We start from the raw sequence: 18,389 nt of genomic DNA, 5'->3' as shown, positions 1-18,389 counted from the left end.
CCACTTATTAAAAAAATGACAAAAGAATTGTATCCATTAATTGTTAGTAAGTCAAAGTGTTGTGGGAACATACTAGAGTAGGCATAACTTAACAGTTGCAATTTTATAGAATATCAAAGTATATTTTATTTTGTTTGACTTTGATCCATAGTATTGGTTAGATAGCTAACTCACGGTCATGTATACAGTTTCAAGCATCACCTCTTGATTATACTCATTTCATACTATTCTCAGTCACTTTAAGACACTGTTTCATCCAGTAGTATACTGTAGATACTCCCTATCAACAGGGCTGAGCAACACAGAATTTTTTTTACAGTACAGGGAAATCAGGTTTCACTATGTCAGGTGTCCATTTCAAGACACAAAGTATTAGTTAGAATCCCAAAGAATGAGAAGCCTGAATATGTAGGTAATTTTCAGTCTTATAACCTATTTATAACAGTAGTTAAACCCAAGTATATTACAAAAGTGAAATACTTTACTTCCATGAACAACTAACTATTCATGGTGAAAGTGATTGTATTTATCCTCCCACAATGCTCTCTGTTTAGCAATGATTGAAAGAGACAGTTCAAATATAATGTGATTGAGGCATCACTCACACTCACCCATTCCACGCAAAGGCAAATATAAGTACCATATTAACAAAGTATACATTACAATATATAGTTTACATATTTACAACTTACATACATTCTTTTCCATGTCACTTCTCTTTAAGACAGTTTAGTCTGAGATGTAGTGGTAAAAAATATAGCAGTTGCACTTGTTCTACACTTGAATGTGTTAAACAAGTGTAAATATTCTGCCATATGCAGTTACCGACTTCATTCTGTGACACTGGTGTGTTACAGTCGGGGTATAAGCCAATCAAATAACCCAGCACTACTATGTGCCACCCAATCAGTATACTCAATGTTTGTAGGTATTACTAATTGAAAATACCGTATAGGGCAGGAATCATCAACTAGATTCAGCCACGAGCTGATTTTTTCTTGAACGGATGGTCAGGGAGGCGGAACGTAATTACAAATCATTTGTAGACTGCAAATTGACGGCAAGAAGCGCAAACATATATAATATTTGAATTTAACGTAATAATTTCAAACCTTGCTTACATCTGTATTCGATCACATACACCTCTCTATTATGCTTGGGAATACTTTGACATTTCCAAAATGTAAATCACTTGGAGCTGATTTGCTGGTGTTTTTACAGTCTTAAAAGTCAAACAATAAAAAATAAAAATACAATATTTCTTTTTGCTCTTGGGGAGGGGCAAATAAAATCACCTGCGGGCCAAATTCGGTCCACGGACCGCCAGTTGGAGAACCCTGGTATAGGTGATACACTAACACAGCCAGGCTATAAGGCTACAGTACTAGAAGGACTGGTCTTGGATTTGACATATAGTAACCTCAGCAGAGCTGACAGCTTTGTTCAGCAGAAGATTTACTGTACATATACAGGTTTGAACAGAGGCAGCATTATCAAACTCTAAAATGCATACATTTTATGACATTATCAAAAAAAGAAACAACAAAGTTCACAGTATACAGTCTGAGATAGGTCGCTGATAACAAATATGAATTGCTGAAATAGATTGATTTTAGTGTGGGTGGATATAACAACGTAACAGTTAATTAAACTCAGCAACCAAGTAAACTGTACTAAACCACAACGGAAAACAACAGCGGTTATTGTAAAACACAATGTAAACCTCTTGCTGAAGATGTGACATATTTCTTATAGGGGTGAAGATTGTAGACCGAGACAACACTAAACTTCTTGTTCCACAGATATTACCCTAGTGACAGTGAGTAGGGCTTTGCCAGGTGATGTGTGTGTGTGTGTGCGTTAGCGGTCTTGTGCGGAACCCAGTCCAATTCCTGCTGTGCTCTGCCGGAGACAAGACAGGATGCCTTGAAATTCATTGTATTCGTTCAGTAAACCAGAAGCCTATTGCAACAGACCAACAGCTCTGTCACTAATGCACTAATGTCCAATAAAAGCTGCTAAGATAACCATCTCTTAGCCACTAACACAGGCAAATCTGGGCTGCGGTCAAAGTAGTGCACTATATAGGTCTAGGGAAGGGTGTTATTTAAAATGCAGAGCCAGATAACTTGAAACTACTGAGGTATTTTGAATATATTACTATACTGCAGTTATGATGAGAAAACCCGTGAAAAACACATTCAGTAATGTTATAAGGAAGATGTCCTTATGACATAACCCAGCACTAGTGGCTGAGATAACAGAAAGGGACACACATTTATTGTACTTTAAATTTCAGCAGCTGGGCTACCTTTAAAACTGTTTGCTTATTAGCCTAACCTTAATGAATAACTTCATATGATTGTAAAAACTTGGATGATCATTGTTTGATATCATCCAATTACCTTTCTAGTATTTTTTTAATATAATGATGTAGAGGGTGCTCAACCAAAGTGAGTCAAGGTTAAATAAAAAGATTGGTAGACATCATTGGACAGGTAAAGGCGCAACGCTCGCTCACCTTAATTAAAACAAAGTTTTATTAGACAAGTTTAAAGACTGACGTAGAAGGCTATTAAAGGCCGAAACGTCAATCTTTTAAACTTGTCTCATAAAACTACGCATTTTTTAATGGAAAGCTTTGCGCCTCATCCTGTCCATAGTAGTTTTTTATTAACACAAACAAATCTACACAATAAAATAAGGAAAACACTGTCTCACAAAAAAAGCATAAGCCTACTACTTCACTTGATAACTACTACAGCAATAACAATTAAAATTTCCTCTAATTAAATAAAGTGCTAAAAATGAAAAAATATTTTTACTTCATTGTTCAACCAAATAAAATGTAAGTCTCAGCTTGTCAGAGATTTTAAGTCTCAACCATTCCAGCGATGAAAACATCTAAAAAACAACATTGTTGAATGAATTCTTAAAATTCAACCCCAACACTGGAAATGTATGGGAATATGCGGTCGGTGTGCGTTGAAACAAAAAAAATAATACTTTGACTTTCCTGAACATCCATCTCGCTCTTTCTTTCATTCGTCTTCTTTTCAGTCCTTTGCTGCGTCGGCTGTTTTGAGGACTGAGTCCTCTCCCAGGATCTTACAGAGTTCGTTGAGTCTGTGTTGCATCTTGGGTATTCCTGCAAGTGAGGATTCGAGGCGCTGTTTCTCCTCGGTCAGGGAGAGACGAGTAGCGGTGTCCAGCTGCTCGAACCTCCATCCTCCCTCGCCATCAAACTGTAACAGGTGGGTGTGGTACTTCCTGTAGGTATGAAAAGTGGAGCAAGAATATGGGTTAAGGATGGGATTATTTCATGTTTGTGCTATGTTTCTCTTTTTTATTCATTCATTATCCAGTCCAAGCACAACATTATTTCCAAATAGTATACAATTGTCTTTGACCTTATGGTTGTGTTATGTTATGAAACATTATTGCAGTGTCAATGATGGTGCATGTCTTCTGTTCTATTGTGGTTGCAGTTATGTTGTGATTATTTTGTGCTGTGCCCAGCCTTGTTGCGTGGTGTAGTGTCATGTCATGTTGTGTAAAATGTCATAGGGTTATTAAGTGACTGCTAAGGTTAAACAAGCAACTAAATAGCAGCAGCAATCTCCTGAGAGGAACAGACTTGCACAATATTTTCGTAGTACTGTTTGTGTTATGTGCAATTATGTTTAATGCCTGAGGCTAACTCAGAGAAAATACAGAACAGAGCACTGCTGACGTGACAACTAGTGGTGCATTTGCTTGTAGCCTATTAGTTGTTTTGCGTTAGTTTTTTCTCTTTTTTTCCCCTACAGGTTTCTATACAGTTCCCCTTTAAAACTGTTCTACAGTGTTCAGTACAGAATCTGTGTGCTTCAAGACAAAAAGCGGCATAAAATATTACATATTGGACGTTGAAGAAACTATCTGACTAGTCTTGCTTGCCATACTCATGGTGCTCTGCCTAAGTGTCGGAGACACAGCGGCTGTCGGAAGAGACACTATGACTGCATTTACACAGGCAGCCCAATTCTGACATTCTTTCACGAATTGGTCTTTTGACCAATCAGATCAGCTCTGAAAAATATCTGACGTGAAAAGATCTGATGTGATTGGTCAAAATACCAATTAGTGGAGAAAATATCAGAATTGGGCTATGATATATATCTCTTACCAGAGGGAGGGCCTGTGGGTGATTGACAGTAATGATATCCCAGCATCCTTTGCAGCCTGGAATATTTTTCCCTCCACGTCAATGCTGACAGCACTGGTGCACTCATCCAACAGGGCATATTTTGGCCTGACACACAGGAAAATGGAAATTAGTAATTTATAACTCTCTAATGAAAAATTAATTAAATCAACTAGCCACCAATCAATCAGCTGTCAAACAAGAGAGGAATATGGGCTATTCAATCAACAGAACCTCTAAATATCTACTATTATGTTTTTCCAACAGGGTATAAGAAGGCCTAAGATGGCAGGCCAAGTCTTACCTGTTGTAGAACATGCGAGCCATGCCCATCCTCTGTTTCTCTCCCCCAGACAACACATCCTTCCAGTCCATCTCTGCATCCCAACCTACACACAGACAAACAGACACACATCACAGTCAGTTAATATTGGAAGTACTGTCATTGACTACAGTTTATTCTCCATTGGAATAAGTAGGTTAAACACTACACAAAGAACAACGGAAAGGGTTTAAATTGTGTACCTGTGTAACACTGGTTGTGTAACTGTGGTGAGAGTTCAAAGTTCAAGAATATTCAATGCAGTAATTTTTTTATTTTATTACAAAAACACCAACACCAAAAAATAAGAATAAGAAATAAAAGTAACAAATAAAAATAATTAAAGATAGAGCTGATTGTTGGAGAATAACAGGACCACTGGTCTCCAATTAACTACACTCTACATGTCCTTAATAAAACCAATGATATGGAGAGGGATAGACTGATGCCACTAGAAAAATACAGAAATAACTTATTGAGCGGTCAAATGCACTACAGACAGCGCATAGTATGAGATACAAAAAGAGAGAGAGAGATACAAAAACTTTTTGAGGAAGGATGTGTTAGCTGAACTAAGAGGGCCCCATTCAGTATATGTCTGTTGTTGTTTGGGAATCCCCTTGGAAACCATATCATTCATCTCAAGGGTAAATGGTTTAAAAATAGGTTACTGGGAGTTGTCAGGCTTCAGCTACCTCTTTTCAAAGTGCACCTGTTACTACGCCTTCAGACCCACGCAACCTTGTTGTTCTAGGCTGACTCGGATCGTATTTCCTTCACTGCCCCTCCCCGGGTTCTTACCGCCCTCGCGGGTCACTATCTGGTTGAGGTTAACGATGTCCAGTATGACCTCTAGGTCCTTGTCTCTGTAGCCTCTGTCATGCATGTCCTTTAGAGAGTCTGGGTAGATCACCTGGTCTCTCAGGGTTCCAATGGACATGTACGGCCTGAGGAGAGAGAGCGGGAGGGGGAGATAGTCAGACACAACATTTAGGTAAAAACGTTTGTGTGTGTGTGTGTGTGTGTGTCACGTTTCACCATTCCAGTAAAGCCGTCAAAACACCTGGAAGATCCGGTAGATCTTTCACGACTCTAAGGTCTGGTTTCTCTTTCTCACTCTCCATGGAGAGTCTAGAGGGTAAGGTTAGCTACTGCAGATTTTTAATACATTTAACTGTGTGTGTGTGTGTGTGTGTGTGTGTGTCTGTGTGTGTGTGTGTGTGTGTGTGTGTGTGTCTGTGTTTTTATTTTACTATCCTTGTGGGTACCAGAAGTCCTCACAAGGATAGTAAAACAAGGAAAATTCTGACAAGTGGTCCCCAGAAGGAGAAATGCTCTTTTAGGCTTAGGGGTTAGGTTTAGGGTTACAACTAGGGTTAGAATTAAGGTTGGGGATAGGGTTAGGGGTTAGGGTTTGTTATAGTTTTAGGGTTAGGGGTTAAGGTTAGGCTTAGGGTAAGTTTAGGGTTATGGTTAGGTTAAGGTTAGGATTTGATTTAGGTTAAGGGGTTAGGGAAAATAGGATTTTGGATGGGAATCAATTCTTTGGCCACAAGGATAGCAATACAAATCTGTGAGTGTGTGTGTGTCACGTTTCAGCATTATTGAAAAGCCGTCAAACACCTGGGAGATCTGGTAAATATTTCACTACTCTAAGGTCTGGTTTCTCTCTCTCTCTCCATGGAGATTCAGTTACTGAGTCTAGAGGGTAAGGATCCCTACTGCTGATTTTCAATACCTTTCACTGTGTGTATGGAGTGTGTGTGTGTGCATTCATACAGAATATTCATCCGTGCATGCCTGTGTGTGTGCCTCTATGCAAGCTTGCATGTACAAATGTAGGATCTTAATTTGAGCCAGTTTGCTACAGCAGGAAAATAATCCTGCAGCAACAGGAAATGTGAATTATTATGTGGATTATAATTAATGGAAATGTTTTGTAGGAGTTGATACATTTTTCGTTAGGGAAAATCAAGTCTGATATATTAAAGTGGTAATTACAAACTTCAGAAGCTTTTTCTTTTTTTCTTGAATTCCCTACAAGTTTGCATTTCCTGCCGTGCAGGAAAATTCTCAGCAACAAAAGAGTGATCAAATGAAGATCCTACATCTATACATGTGTGTCAGAGTCAGTACATGTGTGGGCATAAGGATGTGTGTGACAGTGACAACCACTGACCTTTGTGGTATGTAGAACATGTGTTGTGGGGAGGGTTTGTGCAGCAGCCCCCCATAGACAGGCCACAGCCCACTGAGGATCCTGAACAGAGAACTCTTCCCACAGCCGTTAGGACCTGTGATCAACAGGTGCATACCTTCCTCCACCTGCAAGAAACAGCATTCACACACACGTTATAGCCTTGGATTACTGAATAGTTTCCTCACAGCTGATGTGTCTAACAACCCATGCCATGAGTTTGGCAAAGCGAGACTAGTCTGAATCACTTGATTCTATGTAGTCCCTACATATTTTTTTGACATGGTTTATGTTGGGTATTAGGAAGCCATACTGTCCTTATTTTATACAATGCAATTTAGTGTGTGTGTGTGTGTACGTGTGTGATTATTACATGTGTGCTTCCTTCTCTTAGCCAGGCTTCACTTCAAAAATAAATTCAAATCTCAAAGTAAGCTAACTTTCCGGTAACACAACAAAGAACAAAGCATGTCCAACCCTACCCTGGGGGAAGATGGCTAGAGGGTTAGGCAAATATAGTGACAGCAAACACATCACAGATATTGTGACATACTGTATTGAATGTTTTAGTAGGATGCTGAGCAGGATCTTCAGTAGGACACACTTTCACAACACGATGGAAATGGAAAACAAAAATCTGTTTTCTTATTGGATAAGTTCAGGTAGTACTTAATTTGAAGTTTTTCACTTAATTTGAAAACGTTTTATTACTACTGAACATTGCCCAGGATTTTGCTGTAATATTTCTCACCTTGAAGTTGAGACTGGAGACCACTATGTCTCCATTGGGAGTGATGATAGGGACACTCTCACACACGATGCCATTGTCCACATCGATGACTCTTCCTGCAGAAGACCGAGACAAAAAACAAAGGAGAAATCAGTCATTGTGTGTCGATCACTAATTCATATGATCAGTTCAGCCAATGAGAGTACATGTGGCTGCCATAAAAATGTGTAGCAGCATTTAAAAAGTGTGAGAAAGTGTAAAAAAGTGCAGCTGTAGATACTGAGGATGTAGCCAACTGACTAACTAGCTGTGTTAGTGAAGAGTATGTCCAGATGCACACGTTCACCGTTAGTATTAGCCTATCGGTTAGAGCGTTGGGCCACTAACCGAAAGGTTGCTGGTTCAAATACCGGGCTGACATGGTAAAAAATCTGTCGCTGTACATATCAGGTGTATGTGAAAATAAAACATCACATAACATGATTACAGCTGAGTAATTTGACCAAGATGGTCGGAAAAAACAGCAATAAAGATACACTGCACAGGATTAGCCTACGCTGTGTCCCAAATCGCACCCTACTCCCTTTATAGTGCGCTACTTTTGACAAAGGCCCATAGGTCTCTGGTCAAAAGTCAGTGTTTCCCTGAGGATTCTTTTCAGCAGCGGTGGCAAAGTTAGCGTGGGGTGAACGTCTGTGACAAGGTCACTTCTGGTGACTTGAAAAGAGCATTCTACTCCAAAATGAAAGAATATATGATTATATTATATATGACACCATCTGAAATATAATTTCCCCTTTAAAAACATTATAACCTGTAGCCTGAAATTAATAGGCTGAAGCTTGGGATGGCCCATCTGCATTTACAGTGCATTCAGAAACTATTCAGACCCCTTGACTTTTTCCCCCCAAAATTGAAATTGAAATATCACATTTACATAAGTATTCAGACCCTTTACCCAGTACTTTGTTGAAGCACCTTTGGCAGCGATAACAGCCTCGAGTCTTCTTTGGTATGACGCTAAAAGCTTGGCACACCTGTATTTGGGGAGTTTTTCCCATTCTTCTCTGCAGATCCTCTCAAGTTCTGTCAGGCTGGATGGGGAGCATCGCTGCACAACTATTTTCAGGTCTCTCCAGAGATGTTTAATCGGGTTCCAGTCCGGGCTCTGGCTGGACCAATCAAGGACATTCAGAGACTTGTTTCCGAAGCCACTCCTGCATTGTCTTGGCTGTGTGCTTAGGGTCATTGTCCTGTTGGAAGGTGAACCTTCAACCCAGTCCGAGGTCCTGATTGCTCTGGAGCAGGATTACATCAAGGAGATCTCTGTACTTTGCTACATTCATATTTTCCTCGATCCTGATTAGTCTCCCAGTCCCTGCCGCTGAAAGACATCCCCACAGCATGATGCTGCCACCACCATGCTTCACCGTAGGGATGGTGCCAGGTTTCCTCCAGACGTGGCGCTTAGCATTCAGGCCAAAGAGGTCAATCTTGGTTTCATCAGTCCAGAGAATCTTGTTTGTCATGGTCTGAGAGTCCACTAGGTGCCGTTTGGCAAACTTCAAGCGGGCTGTCATGTGCCATTTACTGAAGAGTGGCTTCCGTCTTGCCACTCTACCATAAAGGCATGATTGGTGGAGTGCTGCAGAGATGGTTGCCTTTCTGGAAGGTTCTGCCATCTCCACAGAGGAACTCTGGAGCTCTGTCAGAGAGACGATTTCCGATTGTTATGAAAACTTGAAATCGGCCCTAATTAATCGGCCATTCCGATTAATCGGTCGACCTCTAATATAGACAGGTGTGTGCCTTTCCAAATCATATCCAATCAACTGAATTTACCACAGGTGGACTCCAATCAAGTTGTAGGAACATCTCACGGATGATCAATGTGAACAGGATAAACCTGAGCTCAATTTCGAGTCTCTTAGCAAAGGGTCTGAATACTTATGTAAATAAGGTATTTCTGTTTTTATTTTTAATACATTTGCAGACATTTCTAAAAACTTGTTGTAGCTTTGTCATTACGGGGTATTGATGAGTGTCACGCCCTGACCATTGTATTCTTTGTTTTCTTTATTATTTTGGTTAGGTCAGGGTGTGACGAGGGTGGAATGTGTGTTTTTGTCTTGTCTAGGGTTTTGGTATGTCTAGGTGTGTGTGTGTAGTCTAGGCAGTATGTAGGTGTATGGTGGCCTAGATTGGTTCCCAATCAGAGGCAGCTGTTTATCGTTGTCTCTGATTGGGGATCCTATTTAGGTTGCCATTTTCTAGTTTGGTTTGTGGGTTATTGTCTATGTGAAGTTGCATGTCTGCACTCATTGTTTATAGCGTTCACGTTCGTTTTGTTATTTTGTTAGTTTGTCTAGTGTTCTTCGTGTTCAGTCGTCTTCTATTAAAAATATGTATTCACATCTCGCTGCGCTTTGGTCTCCTCACTACAACGTTCGTGACAATGAGGAAAAACATGTATTTAATACATTTTAGAATAAGGCTGTAACGTAACAAAATTTGGAAAAAGTCAATGGGTCTGAATACTTTCCGAACGTACTGTACCTAATTGAAACCCCCCAAAAGACTGAATGGATAAAATGATACAAATATATGTTGTAACTTGTCACTCCAGGCGACTGAACATTTTAGAGGCCCTCCTCCTGGCCGCAGAGAAAAAATGTAGCTGTTTTAAAATTCTACACATTCTGTCATGGGGCGGAGAGAAAACATTTAAGTTTTAAAGCGAATTTCCTGCAATTTTATAAATTTTGCCATGGGGCTGAGAGAAAATGTGCCGATTAGAGCAAATTTCCTGCAATTCTACACACTTATGCATTGTTCTTATGCTATCTGAATGACTCAAACATTCTAACAAAATGATGCCATGCAATTTTGGGAATTTTAGATTCTGCCTGACTGTCTAGCTTTAATTTGGTGATTGTTAGTTCTCAAAGATTATCATATTTAATTTTTAATATATAGATCCATTATCGTTTATACATACTTTCTCTGTTTTAGTCATTTAACTTTACACTGAAAACGTTTTACCTTGGCGATTTCTTTTTTATATACACTGTATATAAAAAATATATATAAATATATAAACAAATATTTTCTACCATTTAGAAAATAGTAAAAATAAAGAAAAACCCTTGAATTAATAGGTGTGCCCAAACTTTTGACTAGTACTGTATACATACAGTTGAAGTCGGAAGTTTACCTACACTTAGGTTGCGTCATTAAAACTCGTTTTTCAACCACTCCACAAATTTCTTGTTAACAAACTATAGTTTTGGCAAGTCGGTTAGGACATCTAATTTGTGCATGACACAAGTCCTTTTTCCAACAATTGTTGACAGACAGATTATTTAACATATAATTCACTGTATCACAATTCCAGTGGGTCAGAAGTTCACATACACTAAGTTGACTGTGCCTTTAAACGGCTTGGAAAATTCCAGAAAATTATGTCATGGCTTTAGAAGCTTCTGAGAGGCTAATTGACATCATTTGAGTCAATTGGAGGTGTACCTGTGGATGTATTTCAAGGCCTACCTTCAAACTCAGTGCCTCTTTGCTTGAGATCATGGGAAAATCAAAAGAAATCAGCCAAGACCTCAGAAAAAAAATTGTTCATCCTTGGGAGCAATTTCCAAACGCCTGAAGGTACCACGTTCATCTGTACAAACAATAGTACGCAAGTATAAACACCATGGGACCACGCAGCCGTCATACTGCTCAGGAAGGAGATGCGTTCTGTCTCCTAGAGATGAACGTACTTTGGTGCGAAAAGTGCAAATCAATCCCAGAACAACAGCAAAAGACCTTGTGAAGATGCTGGAGGAAACAGGTACAAAGTATCTATATCCACAGTAAAATTAGTCCTTATCGACATAACCTGAAAGGCCGCTCAGCAAGGAAGAAGCCACTGCTCCAGAACCGCCATAAAAAAGCCAAACTACGGTTTGCAACTGCAAAGTACAAAGATCGTACTTTTTGGAGAAATGTCCTCTGGTCTGATGAAACAAAAATAGAACTGTTTGGCCATAATGACCACCGTTATGTTTGGAGGAAAAAGGGGGAGGCTTGCAAGCCAAAGAACACCATCCTAACCGTGATGCACGGAGTTGGCAGCATCATGTTGTGGGGGTGCTTGCTGCAGGAGGGAATGGTGCGCTTCACAAAATAGATGGCATCATGAGGAAGATAAATTATGTGGATATATTGAMGCAACATCTCAAGACATCAGTCAGGAAGTTAAACCTTGGTCGCAAATGGATCTTCCAAATGGACAATGAGCCCAAGCATACTTCCAAAGTTGTGGCAAAATGGCTTAAGGACAACAAAGTCAAGGTATTGGAGTGGCCATCACAAAGCGCTGACCTCAATCCTATAGAAAATTTGTGGGCAGAACTGAAATAGCGTTTGCTAGCAAGGAGTCCTACAAACCTGACTCAGTTACACCAGCTCTGTCAGGAGGAATGGGTCCATATTCACCCAACTTATTGTGGGAAGCTTGTGGAAGGCTACCCGAAACGTTTGACCCAAGTTAAACAATTTATAGGCAATGCTACCAAATACTAATTGAGTGTATGTAAACTTCTGACCCACTGGGAATGTGATGAAAGAAATAAAAGCTGAAATAAATAATTCTCTCTACTATTATTCTGACATTTCACATTCTTACAATAAAGTGGGGATACTAACTGACCTAAGACAGGGAATTCTTACTAGAATTAAAGGTCAGGAATTGTGAAAAACTGAGTTTAAATGTATTTGGCTAAGGTGTATGTAAACTTCTTACTTCAACTATATATATATGCGGCACCGATTTAGAAGCGGTGGCCTGCCACTGGTAAATTAATATGGAGAAACACTGAAAGTAGGCCACTATATAGGGAATAGGGTGCCATTTGGGGAGGACTCTATGTCTCTCTGTAACCTTTAAAAAGTATACGTTGATTCAACGTATACTGTAATTGTAAGGCAACAAGCTGCAGTTGGATAGTGAGTTTGCTCAACATTTGTGCATATACAGTGAGCTCCAAAAGTATAGGGACAGTGACTATTTTGTTGTTGTTTTGGCTCTGTATTCCAGCACTTTGGATATGAAATGATACAATGACTATGAGGTTAAAGTGACTGTCAGCCTTAATTTAAGGGTATTTTCATCCATATCGGGTAAACCGTTTTAGAAACTACAGCACTTTTTGTACATTGCCTGCCCCCCCCATTTTAGGGAACCAAATGTATTGGGACAAAATCACTTAAATGTGTATTAAAGTATGTGGTCCAATATTACTAGCACACAATGACTACATCAATCTTCTGACTACAAACTTGTTGGATGCATTTGCTGTTTATGATAATTTTTTGCCTATTAGAAATGAATGGTGAATATTGTGTCATTTTGGAGTCCCGTTTACTGTAAATAAGAATAGATTATGTTTCTGAACACTTCTACATTCATGTGGATGCTATCCTGATTACGGAATATCCTGAATGAATCGCGAATGATGTTACAGATGCACAATTATCATTGAAGCTGGTAACCCTCCGGCTGCTGGCTCACTCCCTGCATGCAGCTCGGGGATTCGAACCGGCAACCTTTCGGTTACCAGGCTACCGGCCCGCCTCTCTAACCTGAATAGCATTTAACATTTAAGTGTCTCAGAATGTGTATGTGTATCCTACGTACCGCTGGACAAATGTGTACTAAATGCTTAACATCTCAGACACTCTACCTTTGATTTCCAAAGGCCCATCAATGTGCATCTCTGGCCTGGCCACGTTCTTCTTCTCTCCTGTTCCCGTGGTAGATGTGGACGAGCGCTTGTACATGCCCCTCTGCACCTCGCCAAACACCAGGAACATGTTGTAGACACGCGTCGTGTAGCCCGCCAGCTCTGTGACCTATTACAGACAACCAGAAAGGTCAGAGGTCATTCGTTGAGGTAAATAACACTGGAGTCAGACTGAACAGAAAGGGGTCAGTTAGGTCATCTTACCCAACAGAGTTCACTACCATTGCCCGACAGTAGATGTTTGCAAAGAAGAGCCGTGCGTGTGTCTTTGGGAAAACACTTACATTAATGCACGTGAACTACGGGAGCAGCCAGCAGCAGAACTGGTGTATAGCAGTGTATTGCAGCGTGCACTGAAAATCTGGTCAGGATAACAGTACAAGGTGAAGGGCCATTATTTGATCAGATGATGCAAAAGCCCTCTGTATAATTTATGCAACTAATTTTCACTCATAGCTTAATATGACTCTAAACAATGGCTGTTTTTGTTTTTTAATAGCTGTTTGTATCTGTGTTTAGGGAACACACAGTACTGATGATGGCCCGAGGCCTTCCTACAGATAACATAGCTTGTATAATGGGGCGGCTGTACACTCTTAGAAAAAAGGGTTCTAGAAGGGTTCTGCAGCTGTCCCCATGGGAGAACCCTTTTCAGTTCCAGGTAAAACTATTTTGGGTTCCATGTACAACCCTCTGTGGAAAAGGTTCTATTTTTTTTCTCTAATAATTTTTTTAACCTTTATTTAACGAGGCAAGTCAGTTGAGAACAAATTCTTATTTACAATAACGGCCTCCCCCGTCCAAACCCGGACGACGCTGGGCCAATTGTGCGCCGCCCTATGGGACTCCCAATCCCAGCCGGATGTGATACAGCCTGGATGACTGTGACCCAAAAGGGTTTTACCTGGAACCAACAGGGGTTCTTCAAAGGGTTATCCTATGGGAACAGCCGAAGAAGCGTTTTTTGTTCTAGATAGCACCTTTTTCTCTAAGAGTGTAGTGTCAACAGGAGCAACAGCCTACACACACTCGGAGATGGAAGGGAGGGAATGAGGGGGATGGAGAGAGATAGTGACAAACTGTAGCCTAGAGACAGAAACAATCCCAGTCATGGAATCATCTCCCTATAGGGTACTGCTAGAGGGAACTCCCTGAAAACAACCTTAACAGACTAGAAATAGGCCTACAGTATATGATCATTACTGAGATTATCTAGCCATTACAGATTGCCTGGACACAAACAGATTACCTAGACATTGCAAATTGCCTAGGCATTACAGAGGATGCATGGTCTACAGTGCAGCATGCCTACAAAAACCAAATCAGTCATACATACGTGATTCAAATGAGTTGCATGCAAAACCTCAAACATTTCAAGGAGATCTCTTCCAGGTTAGTTAGGGTGTTATTGGATTGTTAATGAGGAGCTGAACCCAGCCAGACAGGCTACATGGGTTGTGGCAGGCAGTCTCTGGGGCTGGCTGGCTGTGTTAACTCTCTCCTGGGAGAGAGGGCTACTAGGTATAGCCTTCCCTGGTGGAGGATTATAATTATAAATGGAGGATTATTCACAGCTAGGCAAAGCCAGCCAGCCAGCAGAGTGGCAGAGGGGGAAAGCCTCTAAAGTGGAACTGACAGCACTTTGACAATATTCAATCTTATTCAAATCTGTACACCCCCAGGAAGAATATGACATTTTGTTTTTTTACATTTTCTGACAAGCGAGCATTTTTCACGTTTTCATAAATTCATAGAACGTTTGGGAATGATGTAGTAAGGCATTTGTGACATTTCTATAGCAATATAGAGTGGGAAAGCGGCCGTGCGTTTGGACAATTAGGACACTGGAGAAAATAAAACAGAATAAAAACATCTGTCCTGTCCAGGACCGGAGTCTACGCAGACCTGTGCGCCATAGCCAATCAGAGCTACAGTAGGCCTATATGCAAATAAGCCATTTGCCACAAGGGCCTGACGATCATTCACTTTGAACTGGACTGTGTGTTTACAGGCAGTAGCAACAGCGCAACATTAGATCTCATTCGACAAAAGCCACAAAATACACCTGAATGGATTTCTGCAAATACTATATGTAAATACCACTGGAGTCTTACATTTGGGAACTTTAAAATCCTATTGATCAAACAACCATGAAATGGTAGCCCTCGTATGCCTATGCATATCAACAAGATCAACAACTAATGCTAGCCAGAGTGGGATGAGCTAAAATCTAACGAGGGAACATTAGATAAACCCTCTCAAACTTTTTCAGTGGCCATCAAAATTGCACTGATAAACGATGGAGAATAGTAGCTTGCTCGTCCTCCTGCAGCTTGCCTGCCAATGCATGCTTGTCCCAACCCACGTTTTGATAACTGAATGGGAACTTGCCTGCCCGCCCATTTGATCAATGCCAAATACATTTGATTGACAACTAAGAGATATGCTAACTGTGGATAACAGTCATTCAAGTTCAGCATAGCTAGCTAGCTAGTCATCTATGCACTTAATTAGCGAATGGAGGACACGTTTCCCTTGCTTCATTTTCATGCCAGCCAGGTCGGCTATACTCCTGTTGTAAAGATAAACAATGTGCTTAATATTAGGAAAGTTGAGAAATAAATATAGTAGGCTCAGCCTATAGAAAGCTGATGGGATCCTCCTCTTTTTAATAGTGGCCATCACTTTGTTTTCTCACGCAATTGCATAGCCTATAGAACCACCTGGTGGTTTATTCAATAAATTACTAGTAGTTTATAAATAGAGTGTATGACTCTTTTTCTTTAGATTTATTGTGATGGTGTAGGCTATATTACATGGATTTCTTAGACTTTTTAAAATGTAGATGCTCCAAAGATATGCATCAGTGGCTTGTAGGTGTCACGCTGGTATAAAGGAGACAGGCGCAGGAATACACAATAGGGGTTTTTAATACACCCAAAACAAACACGTACAGTGGGGCAAAAAAGTATTTAGTCAGCCACCAATTGTGCAAGTTCTCCCACTTAAAAAGATGAGAGAGGCCTGTAATTTTCATCATAGGTACACTTCAACTATGACAGACAAAATGATTATGGTGGAAAATAAGTATTTGGTCAATAACAAAAGTTTATCTCAATACTTTGTTATATACCCTTTGTTGGCAATGACAGAGTTCAAACGTTTTCTGTAAGTCTTCACAAGGTGCAGGTCTACAATTTTGTTTCTGGTGTCCTTTGACAGCTCTTTGGTCTTGGCCATAGTGGAGTTTGGAGTGTGACTGTTTGAGGTTGTGGACAGGTGTCTTTTATACTGATAACAAGTTCAAACAGGTGCCATTAATACAGGTAACGAGTTGAGGCCAGAGGAGCCTCTTAAAGAAGAAGTTACAGGTCTGTGAGAGCCAGAAATCTTGCTTGTTTGTAGGTGACCAAATACTTATTTTCCACCATAATTTGCAAATAAATTCATTAAAAATCCTACAATGTGATTTTCTGGATTTATTTTTCTCATTTTGTCTGTCATAGTTGAAGTGTACCTATGATGAAAATTACAGGCCTCTCTTATCTTTTTAAGTGGGTGAACTTGCACAATTGGTGGCTGACTAAATACTTTTTTGCCCCACTGTATACAAAAACACTGGGCTGTACCCAAACAAAAGAGCGAGGGTAAACCTTGTTGACCGACACGGGACGATACCCGTAATACACAATATACTGTATATTTAGCACGCAGCATAACAGCTGCACCAACGCATAGGTACTCACACCACCAACAAACATGGGAACAATAACCGACAATATATAACATACTAATCAGGGGAAATGGAAACCAGGGGTGTGTAATCTGACAAGACAGTCCGGGGTTGATGATAATGAATCCCGTTCAGTGAAGCCTAGAAAGCCGGTGACGTAGATCTCCGGAACTGGTGAACAGAATGAGCATCAGTACCGGGGGGATCCGTGACAGTAGGCTATGTGTGGAAGCCAGAAGATGCTAAATGTGTTTATGTGAATTAACGGTCAATTACCGTTGAGACCGGCAGTTATTTGCTTGACAATCACCGGCTGACACAATGTCATGACCGCCACAGTCTCAGGCTGTGTTCAGACAGTGTGCTGTGACAGCAGCAGTAGCGTAATGTGTACTACCTGTGTCTGTCTGAATGTGTGTGCCCCTGCAGCATAACATACCATACTATTCCATAACCTATTGGGGTGTGTGGCTCTGTTCAGACACTGCGATAGGCTAGATGCAGGGTGAGCTGCAGTGAGTGAATATTACCTCAGGAATGTATCTCTTAGGGTGCCACAGCAAACACACAGCAACAATCCCTGCATGCACAGGCTTGTTGGGTGACAGCCAAAACACTACCTAATAATCACATTCTGTCCATTTTCATCCTCTGTGTGTTCTCCACACTGTATGGTATATGACTAAATGTAGCCTAACCTTCAGCAGGAAGTGTGATACTGTAGATCCAAGACAGAGACAGCTGTCTAATTTGCAAGGCAAAAGATTACAAAAACCAGTCTGACACCAACAATACTCAATTCCTCTTATTGAAAGGTCAACCCTCCCCCACAGAGTGAACCAGTGCACATTTTATTGTACATCAGCCCTTTTCTCACATCCATGTAATACCGTAGATATAACTGTCATATTCACAAATATTGAAGTGGGCATAATGACAACCAACACAGACAACATTCAAATCAGCACTGTGATGGGGGACATAAAATGTCCTTCTGGGCCAGATTCTGGTAACTCATAAATAAATGACTGCTAAAAATATATATGCATGAATAGTCATCATCATTTTGGGATTAAGTCCCTATGATTCAGTGAATGAGCACCCTTCTTTGGTGTTGCTTCATGTTGGTCTGCAACCTTGACAGACAGTTTGAAAGTCCTCTTGTCATGAGTGGGTCTAATGGCTTACTCTAACACTGTCCATTCACTCGAATGCCACTTGAATGTAAGAGGAGACGAGACAGGAGAGAGAGACAGAGAGAGAAGAGAACGAGGGAGAGAAGAGAGGAGAGAGAAGCGTGAGACGTCACCTCTTTGTAGGAGGACATGATCCTCTCGATGGCGTCAGCTCCAGAGGCCAGGAGATTGCGTGCGGTGGTGAAAGCCTCCGTCCTCTCGCTCACCAGCACCTGAGTCTGACCGTC

General features: G+C 40.6%; 1 protein-coding gene across 2 annotated transcripts in view; it reads right to left on the bottom strand.

Moving 5' to 3' along the window:
- Window positions 1-1,078: 1,078 nt before the first annotated feature.
- LOC111951172 (ATP-binding cassette sub-family D member 2-like) overlaps window positions 1,079-18,389 on the bottom strand; it is a 21,655-nt gene continuing 4,344 nt past the window's right edge. The window contains exons 1-8 of one of the 2 annotated variants that reach the window (XM_023969232.2): window positions 18,276-18,383; window positions 13,174-13,342; window positions 7,457-7,551; window positions 6,688-6,833; window positions 5,310-5,455; window positions 4,491-4,575; window positions 4,169-4,294; window positions 1,079-3,270 (exon numbers count right to left, since the gene is read on the bottom strand). In XM_023969232.2, the coding sequence (XP_023825000.2) occupies window positions 3,057-3,270; window positions 4,169-4,294; window positions 4,491-4,575; window positions 5,310-5,455; window positions 6,688-6,833; window positions 7,457-7,551; window positions 13,174-13,342; window positions 18,276-18,293 (999 nt within the window). In that variant the 5' untranslated portion in view covers window positions 18,294-18,383 and the 3' untranslated portion in view covers window positions 1,079-3,056. Of the gene's footprint in view, window positions 3,271-4,164; window positions 4,295-4,490; window positions 4,576-5,309; window positions 5,456-6,687; window positions 6,834-7,456; window positions 7,552-13,173; window positions 13,343-18,275; window positions 18,384-18,389 lie in introns of those variants that run through there. The other variant, XM_023969222.2, reaches the window with a different exon arrangement.

Source organism: Salvelinus sp. IW2-2015, linkage group LG3 (genome assembly GCF_002910315.2).
Source record: "Salvelinus sp. IW2-2015 linkage group LG3, ASM291031v2, whole genome shotgun sequence".
NCBI classification, from domain to species: domain Eukaryota; kingdom Metazoa; phylum Chordata; class Actinopteri; order Salmoniformes; family Salmonidae; genus Salvelinus; species Salvelinus sp. IW2-2015.
Note: the sequence above shows the minus strand (reverse complement) of the source record. Positions and strands in the feature narration are given on the sequence as shown.